We start from the raw sequence: 19,135 nt of genomic DNA, 5'->3' as shown, positions 1-19,135 counted from the left end.
TGCTTTGTAGTTAGTCCTTAAGATATTTTGAACATTAAGTATCTTCTACAGCATTTAGTAGATATGTCCTTGTTTAATTAATTAGTTTTCCACTGTTGAACAATTATGGCTGTGTCTTAGCTTTTGATCTCTTAAAATACCACAGCATTAAAAATTTTTTCTGCTAAACATTTGCTTTCTATAACTATGCTCTTATAGTAAATACATGGGAATAGAATTCCTTGTTCAAACAGAAATATATTTTAGTCTGTGAAACATTGTCAGATTGTTCTCCAGAAATAATGTACGGATGTACATTCCCACTAAGAGTGTATTAGAATGTCATTTCCCTGAGCTGCACAACACTGGATATTATTATTATTATTATTATTATTATTATTATTTTAGAGAGAAACTGAGTGAGCAGAGGTAGGGGAAAGGGGCAGAGGGAGAGGGAGAGAGATTCTTAAGCAGGCTCCATGCCCAGTGCAAACCTGAAGTGGGGCTCCATCTCACAACCCTGAGATCATGACCTGAGCTGAAATCAAAAGTTGGGTACTTAATCAACTAAGCCAACCAGGCACCCCTGCATAGTATTATTTTAGAAACAATCTTTGATTATTTTATTGGGGGAAAAAGGCTTGATACTTAATTGTTGTTTTATGTTGAATTTTTAGATTGCACATGAGGTGAAACATTGAAAAATTATGTTCGCTGGCCCTTTGTATTACCTCTTTTTGTTTTTTCCCTGCATGGCCTAACCTATACCATTTTTCTACTGGAATAATTGTCATTTTGTTACTGATTTCTATGAACTCTTAATGTACTAAGGATATTAATTCTTTTACCTCTATTTCAGATATTTTTTCCTAGTTTGTCATATGATTTCTTTATTATCTTTGGTGTTATCTATTTTTACTTACAGAAACTTTAAAATATTACATAGAAAAACTATCAAACTTTTATTTCTTTTTTAGGTATAATGTTTAGGAAGGCCTTATTCACTCTAAGATTATACTTTCAAAGTTTCTTTCAAAGTTCCTTCTCTTTTTTTTTTAACGTAAACTGTAATCTATTTGAAATATATTTGCCTACTTTGAGGAAAGGATCTATATTTATTTTCAAATTCCCAGTACCATTATTAAAATTCCTAATGGTATTTTTAAAATCCAGAATTATCCTTTTAAATGATGAAATACTTCCAATATCTTTTAGTCATATTGGAGACTTTATAAAGAGGGTTTGGAAAAATAGAGTAAAATTTATCTTTGTGTTTATAAAGAAAGTGAAGGGACTAAGAAGAATAGATGAAAGAGGCATTGGTAGAGAAATATTAATAGCGTTTATTTGGAAGACCTTGAAAGGCAGAGGAAGCCTTGCTGGGAAAAATTAATGTTTTCATAGCAGCAATTCTTTTGTGAGAAACAGTATAGTAGTCAAGATGGTGGTGACTAGAGACAGGAAAAAAACAAGAATTCCAGAGGCATTGAGTGAAAATGGTGGGATTCCTGACAAAGGCTTAAATAACTGGAAAAAGGAAAAGGGAGGGGTTGATATTAAAGACCATGACTGATAGGCAATTAGTGCCCCACCATGAGAAAAGGAAGTAATGCTGAGTTGGAATCCAAAGAGAATGAGCAAGAGTTCAGTTTTGACCATGCTATCTTTCTATAGAAAGAATGTTTCTATATATGGCTTCATGTGAAGAATTGTTAGATAGTGAATATTATTCCTGTATGATGCTGTGGTTTTTAAAGTTGTGAAAATCAGAGGGGTGAAAACAATAGAGTATTACACATTGTGATAATACTGTGACTGCAAGCTTAGAAACATTTTTTAAGCAACTGCAATGTGAAAGGCATTGTGCTTTGGGAGAAATGGCTCCCTTGCCTAAGGACAATCTAATTGGGTAAATACATATAAAAGTAACTATAGTTCAGGCCAAATATGTTAAGTACAATAAGAGAGTTATGAACAAAAGTGCTAAAGGATGCTTGGACTGGGGAGAAATTTTTATTTGAGAGTTAGATTAGGTTTTATTTAATGGTATCTTTTATGATATAATGTTTAACACTTAAATTGAGTCACTGTACCTCAGCCAAGGACAACTATAATCTGTTATTTTAAGTTTGGAGGAAGTTTCATCAGAGTCCTCTGTAAAACTCCAAAATTTAAGACATGAGAACAATCATAGAAATCATTAGTCCAACTCCTATCATGATGAGAGTACACTAATCTCTGGTGATGTCTTCTCATTGTACCACACATCACTAACATCGTAAGTGACAAATGTTCAGTGGCACCTGAATACTCCCAATACTTAATACTTGTTTGTTTCATTGCCATAATTTCAGAGATGTTTATTATATTCATTTTTTTCAATTTAGAAAAATCTCAACTGTGGAATGTCTAGAGCATAGAGGCTTATGCTTAATATTAGTTTTACTTTCCAAGTAGCCAAGGAACGAGCAGATTTTCTTTTTTTTTTTTACCAACTTAATATTTAGCAATTTTTTCTAAAACTTATTTTAAAATCTAACAAAGTTCTAGTATCTTAGTAAATAAGAGGTTATGTATTTGAATCTTTCTTTGAGTTAAGATGTCATTGTGAGGGGCGCCTGGATGGCCCCTCAGTGGTCATTAAGCATTTGCCTTTGGCTCAGGTCATGAGTCCCAGGATGGAGCCCCAAGTTGGGCTCCAGGCTCAGCAGGGAGTCTACTTCTCCCTCTGCTCCTCCCTCCCTGCTCATGTTCCCTCTAGCTCATTCTCTCCCTTCCTCTCTCTTTCTCTCTCTCTCAAATAAATAAATAAATAAATCTTTTTTTAAAAAAAGATGTTATTTTGAGATTATGAAGTTTTTTTAAAATTTTGCTTTGTTGTGTTTATGAGAAGAGTTGATAATTAGATGTTTGACACTAGGATGAAGCTGGGAAACCTCTCTACCTCTCTCTTTTAAGTCAAACACCTCATACCAGTTTATTTCCATATGTTCTGCCATTTCCCTTTAACTTGAAAAGCAAAAATAATATTCTGGTTTTATGATCGGTTCTTTCTTCAAACATATTCTGGTTAACCTAGGTTTGTGGAAAATATTCTTGTCTCTCTCTTGTATCCTCCCCCCAATAAGTATTATTTTTCCTATTAATGTGCAGACACTATAGGTCAAGATTAACATGGTTTGCACCACACCACTCTTATTTCAGACCCTCAAACATGGATTCCACTAGTTGTTAATGTGTAATGGATATGGAGACACTTGTGAGGATGAAGATAATTTGAGCTCAACAAGAAGCATTCCCAGTATTGTTCAGATTATAACAATTCAGCCATTGATATTAACAGATAGAATTTTTGTGTTCATATTTTTACCACTAAATCCAGAGGAGGAATAAAGGAGAAGTAGGGAGAAGGTCATCAGAGAGTCAAATACAATGGGAAGAGTGAAGGTGAAGGAAACCGTCTTGTCTCACATTGGACAGGGGAATAGGAAAAATAAGATGAGTAGATGCAGTGGCAAAATTGCAAAACTATTTAAATAACTAGGGTGTGATTTAATCCTTTAGAGAGACATGGGAAGGGATGATTTGGTGAGCAATAAAGATGCAACAGGGACTGAAATCAGAGTTAAGTCAGAAGGGAGATTGGGAGGGTGGTTAATACTTTTACTTTCATACATTCCAAATTAAATGCTAGACTGATCCATCTAGCCTAAGAGATGGTTGGCAATAAGAGAGAGGACAAAGAATAAAAAGGCGGAGGTAGTCCTGACCTCGTGCAACAAAGAACAGCAGCACCTCCTGAATCACTGCTGCTACTCCGGGCACCTGTGTTTAATTTGAAGGCCTCCATCTCTCTTACATTGTGAGACCTAATGAGATCATGGCTGGAGGTGGTATGACTGGACTTTTTGTGGCTGAGTTGTACACATTTCTGTTTTATCCCCTAATCTTGGTAATGAAATCACTGTTGCGAATTGAATCAGAGTTTCACTATGGCTGGCATGCAAGTTATTATTCTCAGTACACATTTTCCTCTTTACCAAAAATGGTACTAACAACTTGGGATCATGTTCATCTGTGGAAAACAAAATGGAAAGAATATGAAAATCACCTTAAATCTCCTCTGGAAAATGACTTAGAAAAAAAATCAGAATCTCAGGATTAAATTGTCATTCTTTAAGTAAATTTTAGGTTGAAAATTGTTAGGTTTTGGAAAGATGTATTTTAAGATGGGGAAACTGATTAATTACAATATTTCTAAATGCTGATTTCCCTCTATAACTAATATAAGACAATACAAATAATAATGAACAAAGGCCATTGTTGCATTTTTGGCTAACTACCAGCTCAAATACAGAAACTAGTATTCTGACTTCATTAAGATATTATTTTCCACAGGCAAAACTGGCACAATTAACTAAGCTCACAGAAATTGTGAGAAATATGTTAAGTGTTCATACTCTTCTGTCTGAAGAGTCTCTTACCTGAGTATGAGCATATCCATTGAGATTAGTTGCATAATTTATAATTGCGGTTTGAAGAAAATCACTTGTGACCTCATGCTTATGACCTAGTTCCTACTATTCAGCAAAATTAAAAATGAAATTTAGTGGAGATAGTAACTGCGGGGGGATCTAGTACTAATTTCAACATTGCTCTTTTCATGATTTTTGAGAACCATTTCCCTAACACTAATCTTACTTCTTTTATAAAACAAAGTGCAATGTTTTGAATATAACTGGCATTCAGCATGTATTTATCAAATTAAATGCAATAATATATCAATCAGGACTCTGGTTGGAAATAATACAACTTCAACTTCAGCTACTTTCTATAGAGATGAGGATTTGTTGGTTTACTTAACAAAGCTGAGGGAAGGGCAACAGTGGATCTAGTTTCAGGAATGGCTAGCATCCAGGACTCAAGCACCATCAGGGCTCTCTAGCTCTTCTGCATTTTTTCACATCAGCTAATTCCACTTGACAGGGCACATGGCCACCAGCAGCTCTTACATCTTTATGCACTTCTATGACAAGAAGAGAAAGGCCCCCTTTTGCTCTAGTTGAAATATAAAAATTTTAAAGTCAAATTCTCATTGGCCTGATTTGTATCTTGATTCATACCTTTTGGCCAAATAATGTGCCTAAGAGAGTGAGTTCTGCAGAAGTTTTACATGGACACACATATACTCCCCCTGAAATTACATATGGATGAAAGTTCATTGATGGCTGTGGGGAAAAAGAGTGGTTCACCAGTGAACCTACAATGTGAAACGTGTTCATTTTGTTATTTCAGCTCCTTCCCACATTAGCTGCTTAGAAGCTGTTTTCAGGGGTAGAGAATCAAAATAAGGGATCTCCATGTTTTCACAGAGCTGGCTTAGGCTCTGCTCTTGATGCAGGGTTTTAAAGACTCCTATACCTTCAGGATGGATACCTGGGCTTTCTCTGCCCCGTAAGCATAATAAACACCTTCTATCTTCTGCAGAGCCTGACATTCATTTCTGAAAATCAAAAAATAATTCCCTAGCTCCTTTAATGTGGTTTTAGCACAAAATCCTTGATTGTAGGAGAACCTGCCTCAGTGTGATAACAAATAAAGCTACTGTTTCTTCTTTACTGTATGTCAGACACAATGTTAGAAGCTTTCAGTGATGTGCTAAATGAAGCAAGCTAATGCTGGCTCCCGAAATCCTGTCATTAGCATATCTTCTCTTGATATGTTTGACATGGCAAGGATGTAGACTGAAATGGGTGATAGGTATTCACACCACAGAATTGGCAAATGCAACAAATCAAGACCTCTGCCATCCCATAAAGAGCCAGTTGTCAAACACTCAACCAGTGCATGATTAGGAGCTTCAGGTTTATTACCTGACTTAATCCTCATGACAACCTCGTGTTTTATATTGTTATCTTCTTTTTAAAATTTCATTTAGGAATGGAGAAATATCAGTGCAGTTAAAAACATAGAGTGCATTACTTGTTTGGACCTGATTCTGTTTGCTCCAAAGCCCACGCACTCCACTTGGAAGGCAGCTGACATTGTGTTATCTTTTCCGTTAGCGGCCCTTCCATTTGTCATTTATCACATTCACCAACACTGAAATGTCAGCTCTTTAAGGGAGAGGATGTAGTCCATTGAAAAAAGTGCTTTCACACAGCCGAAAATTTCTGGCTACCCTGAGGAAATGTTTTTCTGTGTTTCTCCCACTTCTTGCTATAGGTGGTTCATTGGGGATTGGTTGGAGTGTAGCAAGACTTGTGATGGTGGAATGCGCACAAGGGCAGTGCTCTGCATCAGGAAGATTGGACCTTCTGAGGAGGAGACCCTGGACTACAGTGGTTGTTTAACACACCGGCCTATTGAAAAAGAGCCCTGCAACAACCAGTCATGTCCACCTCAGTGGGTGGCTTTGGACTGGTCAGAAGTAAGGAAATCTGACGCTGTATGTTTTAAGATGTCTTAACTATCAATCCCAAAGCATTTAATATTAAGGACACCTAAGCATGTGAGCACCTTAGAACTCAACAAGTAAGGACTACATAATGGTAAATTTGGTTCTGTCATGCTTTATTGCTGCTTGTCAGGAGGCAAGGTTTTTTGGGGTTAGGGAAATCAGTGAGAAACTCAGCATCAATTTGTTAAAAATAAACCTAAAGTAAATTTGAAAGAATATTATTATAATGAGGACTCACATAAGTGGTTCTTCTCTTTCTTTGCTATTCTTGAGCAGCAACATAAGCTCAGAATTAGTGATATATCTTTTTTCCCAAGTAATGTAGCCTAACTACATAATTCATGCACAGCAATATTTATCAAATTTTAATCACTTATCATATATCTAAATATGTTTTAATTGTTTCTGTTGCATCTGGGAAAGAAACACGGATTAAAGTGTTATAATATGCCAAAAAGTCAAATTCAGATTTTATCATTACTCCTGCTTCTATGATCAGTGAAGGAGACCTAAGATAATGTTTTTTTGGCATAAATGTGTATAAAAGAGCCTGAAACAATACAGAGGACTCAGAAAAATGGTCTTATGAAAAATGAGGTTAAGGGGTAGAGTTTAATTCTTGACTCCTCATTCTGCATGAGACATATAAACACCATACCATTCTCCACATTTCCCAAAGAAGAGTTTAATTCTTCTGTAGTGTTGGTTAGTATTAAAAGAATGAGTACCTGGCTATATAACTAAAGGTCATTCTTCCAATTTAGCAAAACAGGATGCATTTCCTGCTAGAAACGTTGTGGTACTTGCTTTGGGTATTTCCTGTAGACCTCCTAAGCTTGTAAAACAAAACAAAACAAAAACCCCAACAAATAAACAAAAAGAAAACATACGTTGATCTTTAGGAACCCTGGATGTAACTTTTCCCCCTACAAATCTTACTCCAGGAGTGGCCTTATTTTGCTAGAGGCATGGGCCTAAAAGAGACCTGTGTTTAAGATGGTAGATGGAAATGGAGATTCTGACCAGTTGTGGTTATCTATGGAATCTGTGGTGGGAATTGGGAGTGTTCTCCCAAGTTTCCTGGCCATACTCCAGCTTCAGTAATTACATCTGCCCACCTAACTTTTGTGTTTCAATCAAATAGTAGACATATTCTTGGTATTATTCACTGAGTAGTTATGGAAAACAGTATGAAATCTTCTGTTCCCTAAAAGTGGGTGGATTAACTTCTAAATTGATTTGGGAGATAAAAATCTACTGATAAGGAATAGACATTCTACAGAGTTGCACATATGTTCATAATTATTTTACCTGAAATTCAGTCCCCAAGACCCTCATAGAAGTTCATAAATAGTTATTGAATGTTGACAAATTTGTTATTGGAAAATTATAATGGGAGACCTGACTATTGGCTTCAACAGTCTGAGGTTTTCAGGTCAAGCCCCTAAGAATAATTCATTGCTAACTAACACACTGGAATGGGCACTATGAATAATACAAAGTAATCCTATAAGCTTGGGAAAATAAATATCCATGAAACAACTAGATAATAATATAGGACAGTGTTTAATAAAATGGTGAATTATGAGATATAAATGTATAAGTGATATAGAAATTTAGAGCTAAAAGAAGGTCAAAATAGCCTGGGATAGGATCAAAAAGCTTTTTACTTGATGGGAGTTAAACTGAATGTTGAAATATGGAATATGAAATAGGAAGAGAATAGAGAAACTAGAGAAGATATTCCTGGTGATAGGATAATTATTTCTTCAGTTACTTACTCAGAGAATATTCCTGAAACACCTGCACAAAAACTCAAAGATCTTGTGGTGAAAGTAGGGTGGAGAAGAGGGTTTGTTTTAAAGAATAAATGGAAAATAAGATTGAGTAAAATAGTAATTCATAAGAAGGATTGAATACAGAACTTTATACATTCATCTTTCTACCAAAAGTAGAATAAAATCATTAAGTTCATAAGTAGAAACAAGAAGATATTTCTGCCAACCATAAAAACACAACTCACATGCACAGATTTAGTTCACATTGATCTTTTGATCTACATTTTTCTATAGCATTACATTTTTATTTTAACATAAAACAAATATGATCACCTTCAGAAATGGCATATGTATATTTATTGTATGGTTCCATTTAACATTTTAAGGTTTTCTTCCGAAATCAACCTCATATAGGTTATAAATACCCTGCTTTTCAAATTTTGATTCCTTTTTGTTTTGAGAGAGTGTGCGGGTACCCATGTGAGAGCAGGGGGGCAGGAAGAGGGAGAGGGAGGGAGAGAATCAGAAGTAGGTTCCATGCCTAGTACAGAGCCCTATGTGAGTCTCCAACTCAGGACCCTAAGATCATGACCTGGGCTGAAATCAAGAGTCAGATGTTTAACCAACTGAACCACCCAGGAGCCCCTAGAATTTTGATTCTTATCTATCCACTCTTAGAGGTTACTTGCTCGAACAGCATGAGAGGCTCCTGGGCACCCCTGGAGGCTGCCTGAAGAAATATGAATAAATTAGGTGGGCTTTAAATAACATTTCTGCTACCTTCTTTAAGATAGCTTAGGTCCGGGTCATAAGATCAAGCCCCACATGAGATCAACCCTGCACGGGCTCTGTGCTGAGCATGAAGTGTCCTTAAAATTCTCTGTCTCCCTCTCCCTCTGCTCCTCCTCCCACCCACCCAACACCCCCAGCAGCTCTCGTGCACACACTCTCTCTCTAAGAGGAAGGAAGGAAGGAAGGAAGGAAGGAAGGAAGGAAGGAAGGAAGGAGAGAGAGAGAAGAAAGAAAAGAAAAGAAAGAAAGAAAGAAAGAAAGAAAGAAAGAAAGAAAGAAGGAAGAAATTTAGAAAAAAGATAGCTAAGACAAAGCTTAGGAGAAAGAAGTAGAGCTGAGGGTGTGGCACACACATGTTGGGACTACCACTTCCAGTAAGCATTGCTGGCTGCTGTTGTTTCTCCATGACAAGCCAAGAAAAATGTTCAGGGGCAAGCATAGGTCAAGAAATGCTCCTCTTATCATCTCAAAGATCTAGTTGATCAATACCTGTACCATCATCTTCATTTTTTGGGTCTCTCTCAGGAAAAAAGAGCTAGTTTTATTCCTTACAGTCTTTCCTGTTTATTCTCCAAAGGAGCGGTCCACTCACACTTCCATTTTCTTACTTTGCTAGGAAGCCCACTTCTTCCCTTGCTGGGTTAAAAATAAGTGAAAGTAAATACATTAAATGAAATAAATGTCTATAAATGTAGCTATGGAGACCAAAGTGAGAACAAGGAGCCTGTTCTACCTTGAGGAACGGAATACCTCCCACTAATGAAAAGAGGAGGTCCTAGCAGCAGAGCAGGGAATGTTCCATCTTTTTTAGTGACCTGCTACAAACATTTCACACAATATTCTTTTGACACGCCCTGGAAACTTCCCTCCTTTTTCTACCCCTTCCCCACTTCCAACTATCAGCTATCTGAGCTCTGCTCATCACAAGGGTGAGGTTCAACTGGTGAAAACATTTTGCAGCAGGAGGAATGTACCCTTTGACCTTTTCCTTTTCTTTGCCGGCTGCTCCAATATAAAATTTCCATTGTTCCAAAGCCAGGAACCGCTTGCTTTTTCTCGCTTTTTCGTTTTCCCCATCAGTGAAACCCACCCGGTGTTTATGGCAAAAGAAAAAAAAAAAAAGCCGAATTACCTTGGTGGAAAATGGCTCTTCAGCAACCTTTTGTGAAACTAATGAAGCCACAGCTTTCCCATTTCCTATAATCTAGCTTCACTCTTGGGATCACCATGCTATGTTGGACTTAAATGGCTTTCTCTTTTGCCCTCTCTTGGCAAATAACCCTTAAAAGTATTGCTGCATACTGTGGATGGGCTCCAGCAATCCTAAGCCATTCTTTTGATGTATTGGAATAGTTTCTTTTGACTCCCACAGAGTAGCCATCGAAAAAAAGGTCTGTTTCTTGTACTTACTCTTGGAGAAGGGGATGACGGCTGGCATCATACTCCATTGATTTTATAGGACTTACATTTAGGTAGCATTACTTAAGAAGGAATGAATGGGGCTGGGGGATGTTGGAAAGGGTGGGAAGCTACCTACAGGGACTATGCTTTGTTTTTAGAGACAGTTGTGACATCACCTTACCTACTCCTAGGTTCTGCTCTGGTGCTATAACAAAGTGAATTAAAACTACCTCTCCAGAGAGAATTCCGTCTAACCCCAAAACGTTAACATTTCTACCCTATTGCAAGTGAGAGTCAAATTATTTTCCCTGGTGTGGTTTCAAATACTTTTCTCTGCAAAATATGTTTTTGCTTTTTAATCATTGATCATTAAAGGTAAAGCAAAAATGCATCTCTCATAAAACTTACCTCCTATATCCCACTGAGACGAAAACAAAAAGCAAATGGTCTGGTCAGATTTTAAATATATTGTGAAATTTTGATTATATGAATAAATAGGAAAAATAGGTATTTACCTGCAATAAAGAAAAATAGAAATAATTTTACTAAAGAATGGATTGTCCACTGAGATCGTATCTTTCACCCAGCTACCTTTAATGTATTGTGAGAGTGAATGGAATGAGCTTTGATGTTTATAACTATGCTTTCATCTAAAAAATTGAACTTCTATTACTAGTGAATTTTAGGGGGTGGTAAAAAAATATGTAAAAATCTACCCTTTTACATGAGCAGAGACCAATGATTATTTCTGAAGCATGCTCTGAATTATTGTAATAATTATTAATTATATAATAATTATAATTATTATTATAATTAATATCTATTAATCATATACATAATCATGGCTACATCTTGCCTTCCTAAAATGTCTTTTTTTTAGATAGTTAAATAAAACTGAAGCTGTCAGATGGATAAAGAAACATATTTTATCAGAAGGCTTGAGAGAGGGAAAGATGACATGTAGGCTATATAAAGTAGAAGGAAGAAGAAAAGTGTAAACAAGCTGAGGAACATCTCTGTTTGAACATCTCTGACCTAAGGTCAAAATAATTTTCTGGATAGAGTTCTGGAATGAATCTGGCTTAGGTGGCATCCCTATGCCTTTACTGTTTTTTGTTTTTTTAATAAGCAATTTCTAAATATTTAATTTTTAAATCACCGTTAAGAAGTACAATATTTCCAGAAAGCAGAGAGTTGAGGCTTTGGCCACAGGCATCTTGTATTTATGGCTAGATCTGCAGGGGTCAGGGCTGGCATATTTACTGAATCAGAAACTGGCAGAAATGTAGTTTTCAGTCATTCATTATTTTGAGAATCCAGTTGATTATCTCTGCTTCTACTGCGATGGGCTGGAATATCCTTGGCTTATTTCATGGAGTCGGGCTGTCATTTTCTAAAATTATTTTTTTGCCTCAGTAGAAGTTGTTGTTGTATGCCCAGTTTTGCGGATGATTGCACGTTGTCCCACAGAGGGTTTGTGTCTCTGTACATTGACCTTTCAGAGCTTGGTTCTGGTAGAAACTTGCCATCTGGATTTATCTGTAAATCTTTCTCAGTGCTTCAGTTCCTCACCTGTAGAGTGGTATGAAAATAGTACTTCCCGAGGTTTTGGTGAGAATCAGGTAAACTATGACACCCAAAGTACCTAGAATACTTCCTGGTGCTTATTAATAAATATTAGTGCAAATGATCATTAGTGCTTAATAAATATTCTCTTTTTTCTTCTCCCTATTAATACCAGTGTTACTGGTTTTGGTGTAGTTTTGGTTTCCTGGGGACTTCTAGACACAAATGAATGAGTTGTCTATCATTGCATTATCTGCCTCCCCTAATCATAATCAGGACTTTGGCATAGGTAGGCTCCTTGCAAAGACTGCTAGATATGACTACATTCCTCAAATAATAGCAGAAGCTTCTTGCTACTGGAAAAAGATATTCAAATAAGCAAGGGGCACATGCCCCCAACTTTAATGTACATACATATGCTTTAAAAATGTAAAGGGAGAGGGGAGTGGCGTAACTGCGTTTATTAGTAAATGTTCCCACTATGGAGAACTAATCATAGCTTGAAATACTAAAATTGAATTTCCTATCTATCCTATGTGCTTCTGCCTATCTCTGGAAAGTCAGAAGTACTATTCTTTTTGTACTTTATCTCAATGTATTTTTTTAATAATTAGTTAATACTTCTCGTGCGTTCTCCTGACTTTGTTTCTACTGATGCTGAGAGCTACGATGCAGATCCAAAGGCCTAGGATTTTGGTCCTGCTCCACCACTTGCTATCTGTTTAACTTTAGGTTGCTTAAGCTTTCCTGATCTGGGATCACCTGGGTGGTTCAGTGGTTGAGCATCTGCCTTCAGCCTGGGTCATGGTCCTGGAGACCCGGGACCGAGTCCCACATCAGGCTCCCTCCATGGAGCCTGCTTCTCCTTCTGCCTGGTCTCTGCCTCTCTCCGTGTGTCTCTCATGGATAAATATGTAAAATCTTAAAAAAAAAAAAAAAAACAACAACAAACAAACCTTTCCAGATCTGTAGTTGTTCTTAAAAGCTTGTATAAAGATAACGTATCTGAAAGTGTTTTGTGAACTGTTAAGCTCTAATGAAATGTAAGGGAGTAGTGTTATTATCAATGATCACGTTAAGCCTTAAGAAAGTGACAGAAATCCTCTCAGGCTTTGGCTTCTAACACTGGTGGATGGTAGAGACTTGGCGTGAAGCCAGGAGGACTAGGCATGAGTAGGTTATGCTGGAGAGACTGGAATCAGGGCTTTACTCATTGTACAGAACACATGATGGCAGAGCATGATTGCATGTCTTGGTTTCTTGAAATTTGGGATTGCTGTGACAGTTAAATGAGATAATTAGTGCAGAGTCCATAGTGTAATGCCTAACATCCAGGAAACAGTGTTAGCATTAGGTCTGCCTTTTAATAGCTGCATGACTTTCTACCAACCACTTACTCTAAGACTGTTTCCTCATTGTAAAACTAGAATAATAATTGCCATCTCACAGGATTTTTGTGAAGACCATGTAAAGTATAGCAGATAGCATGACATTTGGCATATACTATGTTTATTAAATGGCAGCTGCTCTTATTATCATTATTTTTAGTAGTGGTTAACTAGTGGAAGTGGCAGCAGCGTTGGCATTGTGTGTGGTACTGGGCTAGCCCTGGAGAACACTGCACATTACTAAGGAGAGATGAATCTGAAGTGGTAAGGGTAGCCTTCCTATCAGGGTATAGTAAGCATATTTAGAGTTTGAATTTTTATCTTGAAGACGATAGCAAGCCATTGAAGGATTTTTCTTTTTTTAATCACAAGAGAATGTAACTGGATTTGTGCTTTGGAGAGTGAAGTAAAGGTAAGAGCAAGAAACAGGAGGCCTGTTAGAAAACCAGCTCAATATTACATGAAGGAAATGACACTTGTCTGAAGTAAGGATAGGATAGCAGTGATGGAGACAGAAATCGACAGATGTGAGAGAGATGTAGGGGCTCCACACTCAGCAGGAAGTCTGCTTGGGGTTCCCTCTCTCCCTCTGCCCCTCCCCCTCCCCCTTGCTTTCTCTCACTCTCTCCAAAATAAATAAATAAATATATTTTTTTAAAAACTATGAGTTCCTGGAAGATAGAGACCATTCTGAATCATTTTCATGTCCCCGTCTCCTCAGTCTAGTATAGCTCCTGTAGTAGATCTGGAGATTTTTTTTTCTTTTTTTTGTTTTTGTTTTGTTTTGTGTTGTGTTGTTTTGGTTTTTTTTTTTTTTTTTAATGAAAGGTATAGAAACAGGTTTTGAAAATGCTATGGGTAAGGTCATCACTTGACTGAGAGGAAGAACAGATTTTAAGGAAGCGTTCAGATGTACAGGGGAGAAAGTTGGAGACTTTTGTCAGTCACCGTGTTTAATGGGTGACCCTAGAAAGAGAACATTCCAATTAACCCAGAGAAGAGGTAAATAATAGACATTGTGACATAAGAAGAAACATCTTTTCCTCAGTATGAAGAGCAGACTGGTCCAACTAAAGAATAGTCAAATTCATTTATGTTTAGAGAAATTCCTTATAGACAGGGAAAAGTCCAAAGATTTTCTGTGCAATAAACCTTCACCAATGGCCATGTATTCTTAGTTACCACACTAAGAGTACACACCTCAGTCAACCGCTAGCTTGCTTCACAAAGACAAGTTCTCATGGTCTACTAATAGCATAGGGATTCTTTTCAGAAGACTACACCCAGCAAGTAGGAAACCAAGGATTCCACATTCCAAAAATTAGCAGAATCTTATCGCAGCTGAATGTGGCCAAGCATAGGGAGGAATCGAGGAATAAACCTACCCACAATAAAAAAAGAAAATAAGTTAGCCAAGAAAAGCAAACTTTGGATTTAGCTCTTCAAGTCCTTAGGGAAAAAGGTAAAAGTACTTCTGCTTAAAAACTTAGGGAATTTATCATATCTGAAAGACTTTGCCCAGAATTTAGTGTATATGCATATTCTGTACCCAAACATACATTTACTTCAAGAAAGACTTTCCTCAAATTTTCTTCTATCTTTAGACTGCTATTATTCATTAGTATTTGTTTCATTTCCAGTGCACTCCCAAATGTGGTCCAGGGTTCAAGCATCGGATTGTTCTGTGCAAAAGCAGTGACCTCTCTAAAACATTCCCAGCTGCACAGTGTCCAGAAGAGAGCAAACCCCCTGTCCGGATCCGCTGCAGTTTGGGCCGCTGCCCTCCTCCTCGCTGGGTGACTGGAGACTGGGGCCAGGTAATGCAGTTGGACGGGGGCGGGGGGACTCCTCCCGAAGCAGCACCTTGAGACCCTTGAGATTCCTAACTGGGTCATTATGAGGGCTCAGGAGATGAGTAACACTGCCGAGGTTAGGTATGAGATTCAAGTGTGGAAGAATGCACAAGCCACAGCTGCCACACATAGACCCATGGTAGCTGTGTCGCTGCCACACCCACACACTTCCTACTTCAGCCTATTCCTCGCATCTTACCATTTTTACTTAAAATGGAAAGAGGAATGGTCTATATGGCCAGTATTTGCTGAGCAAGCCAACAAAACTTTGGATTCTAGTCCCAACGCTCTCAACTACTTCAAGAATAAATCCGTTAACACCGGTTTCTTAACTTACCTACTTGCAAAGTAGCTCCTCTTAACTTCACAGAAGTATGGGGGTTAGCTTGATAACGTGAATGACAATCTTTGCAATATTATCAATATTTATTTTTCAGTGGGTTTATCTGATGGACATCATTAATTGGGAAGCCAGTATCATAGGACTTTCTATATGTATTTTTATTAAATGCGTTTTATGTTCTAATTCCCATTTTTCTTTCATTGTTCTCATTTACTTTTAAATTGTCTTCTCTTGCAAAGGCCACCTTAAATCCTTTTAAAGCAAATTGGTATATTTGAATAAAAGGAAAATTCAGTATTATCCTTTTGAAATGTCAAAAAGGAAATCTATTAGGTTACATTAAAAAATAATGCTCCAGAGTAAAGTAAATTTCTAGACAGTTAATGCCCTTTTCCTGTGTTTTTTATAATGAAACTTGTAGCTAGTTGTTTTTTAATATCTGAGACCCAAATAAATCATGGCACATAACTATACCAGTATGACTGTGTGTGCTATGGACTAGACCTGCCATAATTTCTTAAAAATGGCATTTCATAGAAATAGTTAGCAAAATTCTGGCCAAACTTCAGTATTTCTAGAGTATAGCAGCATTTACAGACCTCTTTCATTACATTTGGGAGAGCACAAAGATTTTCAGTCTCCGTTAAGGCAAATAAATATATCAGCTCCATGCTCAGCCAGCCTTATGGGTAGACAAAAAAATATATGATCATAAAATAACAAACATTTGCATTTGTATAACAAATAATTAATACTATGCATTTATATAACAGTACTTAGTTTATAAAATACTCAAATGGAATATACATGATAAGGTTAGGCATTGTAAGCAATCATGTGTGTCACTGTGGAAGTGTAACAGTTTTATAATATGGAATTGATATGCTATTAAAGATTCAGTACAGACAGGCTCTCATAATTTTCATCTAAACCAGGTAGGCATTTCCTTCCTTACATATTCTTCATTACAATGCACTGTTATATAAAGGTCAGTTGAAAGGTTTTGCATGTTAGTGATTTCACCAAATTTACAGGAATCAATTTCAAATTCTTTTAAATATTGTCAAGTCCTTTTCTTCTCATCTATATTTTAAATTCAGTTTCTTAAAATTAAAATTAACTGATAAAAATATTTTTTCAAGGATGCTTTAATATATTTTTATGGTCCCTTTGTCATTCTGTATTTAAATTTTTTTTAATAAAGGGCCTATGAATATCCTTGCAAGTCCTATAAGTGCTCTGAGAGTTTTGACAGACAAATTCAATAGGGCCTCAGTTTGTTTACGTTGTGAGCATCACCATCACCTGTCTTGCACTGGCACTGGCTAGCTCATCTCCTTGATCCCGAATCTCACAGGCTTTGCTAGTATTCTGGGTTGCAGGCCCAAAGAGTAGACCCAGCTTCATTCTTCAGCCTGGACAGCTGATTAGTCACTGGTGAACCTAAGTCACTCTGAGAGTAACTTCAATTGTGAAGTAACTGAATCCCTGAGTAGATGAAAAAGGAGAGGGAGACATGCTACTTGGCTCTCACATTTGTGTGACTGACAGTACCTTAGAAAACTCAGAGCACTTATCTAAGCTCTTTTTTTTTTAATTGGTCCCCATCACCAGCCTGTGCAGCAGTCACTGCTGTTGTGCAGAACTCATATTTTGATCAGATTCATAACACTCCAGTAGACCATCAGATTGTTTGCCCACAAGCCTATAATAAATAGACAGGAAACGTGATGTCCCAGCCCTTGCATCTCTAATTATTCTATTTCTCTGAGGGAACTCTTAGAAAAATAGCCCAGGAAATCTCCTATTTCCTGGGAACTATATTGCTTCCATTTGCTAGGGTAATCACATGATCTGTGAATTTCCAAACCAGTCCTAGAGGAAATTTCCCAAGATGAACTTCATTGGACTTTAAAAGCTAACATATATAGTATTTGAAAAAGATGTAATATCTTTTTACCTCCTAAAAATTGTGGAGATTAGTGTTTTCTTTCTTTCTGTGTCTTTGGGTTTAGTGTTCTGCTCAGTGCGGCCTTGGCCAGCAGATGAGGACGGTGCAGTGTCTCTCCTACACTGGGCAGGCATCTGGTGACTGTCCAGAAACTGTTCGGCCTCCATCGATGCAGCAGTGTGAAAGCAAATGTGACAGTACCCCCATTTCCAATACTGAAGGTGAGTTTCCTGTGGAGAAAGGGCCTGTGGTCCCTAGTGACTCACCTGTACTGGTTCCCAGGGTTTGAAAATCCCCATAAAGCCACTCTTGTAGGGTAGTGTGTATAGAGCATGTGAAAACTGCATGTGTACTGGAGATATGATAAGGAAGCCTACATTTTTCCCTGACTCTGACACTAACTATATGACCTTGTTAAGTCACTTAACCTTTCTGGAACTAAGTTTGCTTATCTATACAATGAGAGATTGGAGTGGGTAACCTCTAAGGTCATATCCGACATAGCATTCTATGTTTGACTTGTGCCAGAATATAGAGATGATTTCTAACGAACCACATTTTGAAGTGAAAACTTCTGTTTCTCTTTGGATGTAGCAATGGATCTCTACCATCATGAAGATTAAAGTTCATGCTTGTTGTTGTATGTATAATGAAAGCATATGTTTGAAAGTATTTGCATTTCAAATGCTAATTTCCTCATTGTAGAAAAGAAGAAAAAGATAATTACGTAGCTGTTTAGAGAGGAGAACAAAGGTCTTTGGGCTCTGAAATTTCTCTTTCTGATGTATTAGGTAATCTGTTTATTAACAGCAGATGCCAGCCCAAATCCTGAATTTTCTTATATCTTATTTCAATAAATATACTTTGCTTATTCAGCTAGGCATTCATTTAAAATTTCAAAATGCAAAAAAAATGCAAAAAAAAAAAAATAAAAAAAAAAAATAAAAAAAAAATAAAATTTCAAAATGCTACTATGTAAGAGGCACTGTAACAGAAATCATAGGAAGTATGGAGACAAATATGGCACAGTCAGAAAATTCAGACTGCCTTGTCATGTGAAAATAGAGGCATGCTCAAATATAGCGCAAGACTATCTTGAAGCTACTAATTTAAATTATGTAAGAAACCCAGTTGCAGGGCTTTGCTTAAAACTAAAGTAGAGAACTATCCTGAACATAATTTGTTAATATTTTTCAAGTGGAAATTATGTGCTCACACACCTATAAGAAGAGATGTATTCCTTTTGACCAAATGTATCCAGTTTAAAGGATTTTTAAAATTTTTTAAAAATAGACCTTTTTATTTTAAAGATCTTATTTATTTATTTGACAGAAAGAGAGAGAGAGAGAGCAAAGAGGGGGATGCAGAGGGAGAGGGAGAAGCAGGCTCCCCACTGAGCATGGAGCCCACCATGGGGCTCCGTCCTAGGACCCTGGGTTCATGACCTGAGCTGAAGGCAGATGCTTAACTGACTGAGCCACCAGGCACGCCTTAAAGGATTTTTTAAAAAATTACATCCACTATTTTTAAATGTTTCCTTAGGAATTTTATTTTAGGAAGAGTAATCATCTTGTATGACAACATGCCGAGAACTTGCATCTTTGCAAATGTACTGATTTTTATA

General features: G+C 37.0%; 1 protein-coding gene across 1 annotated transcript in view; it reads left to right on the top strand.

The window, feature by feature from the left end:
• Nucleotides 1-19,135, top strand: part of ADAMTS6 (ADAM metallopeptidase with thrombospondin type 1 motif 6) — a 278,857-nt gene that overhangs the window by 246,064 nt on the left and 13,658 nt on the right. Inside the window, exons 21-23 of the mRNA XM_041767368.1 lie at nt 6,205-6,409; nt 15,005-15,181; nt 17,576-17,732. Of these exons, the coding sequence (XP_041623302.1) occupies nt 6,205-6,409; nt 15,005-15,181; nt 17,576-17,732 (539 nt within the window). The remainder of the gene's footprint in view (nt 1-6,204; nt 6,410-15,004; nt 15,182-17,575; nt 17,733-19,135) is intronic.

Source organism: Vulpes lagopus, chromosome 8 (assembly GCF_018345385.1).
Source record: "Vulpes lagopus strain Blue_001 chromosome 8, ASM1834538v1, whole genome shotgun sequence".
NCBI classification, from domain to species: domain Eukaryota; kingdom Metazoa; phylum Chordata; class Mammalia; order Carnivora; family Canidae; genus Vulpes; species Vulpes lagopus.
Note: the sequence above shows the minus strand (reverse complement) of the source record. Positions and strands in the feature narration are given on the sequence as shown.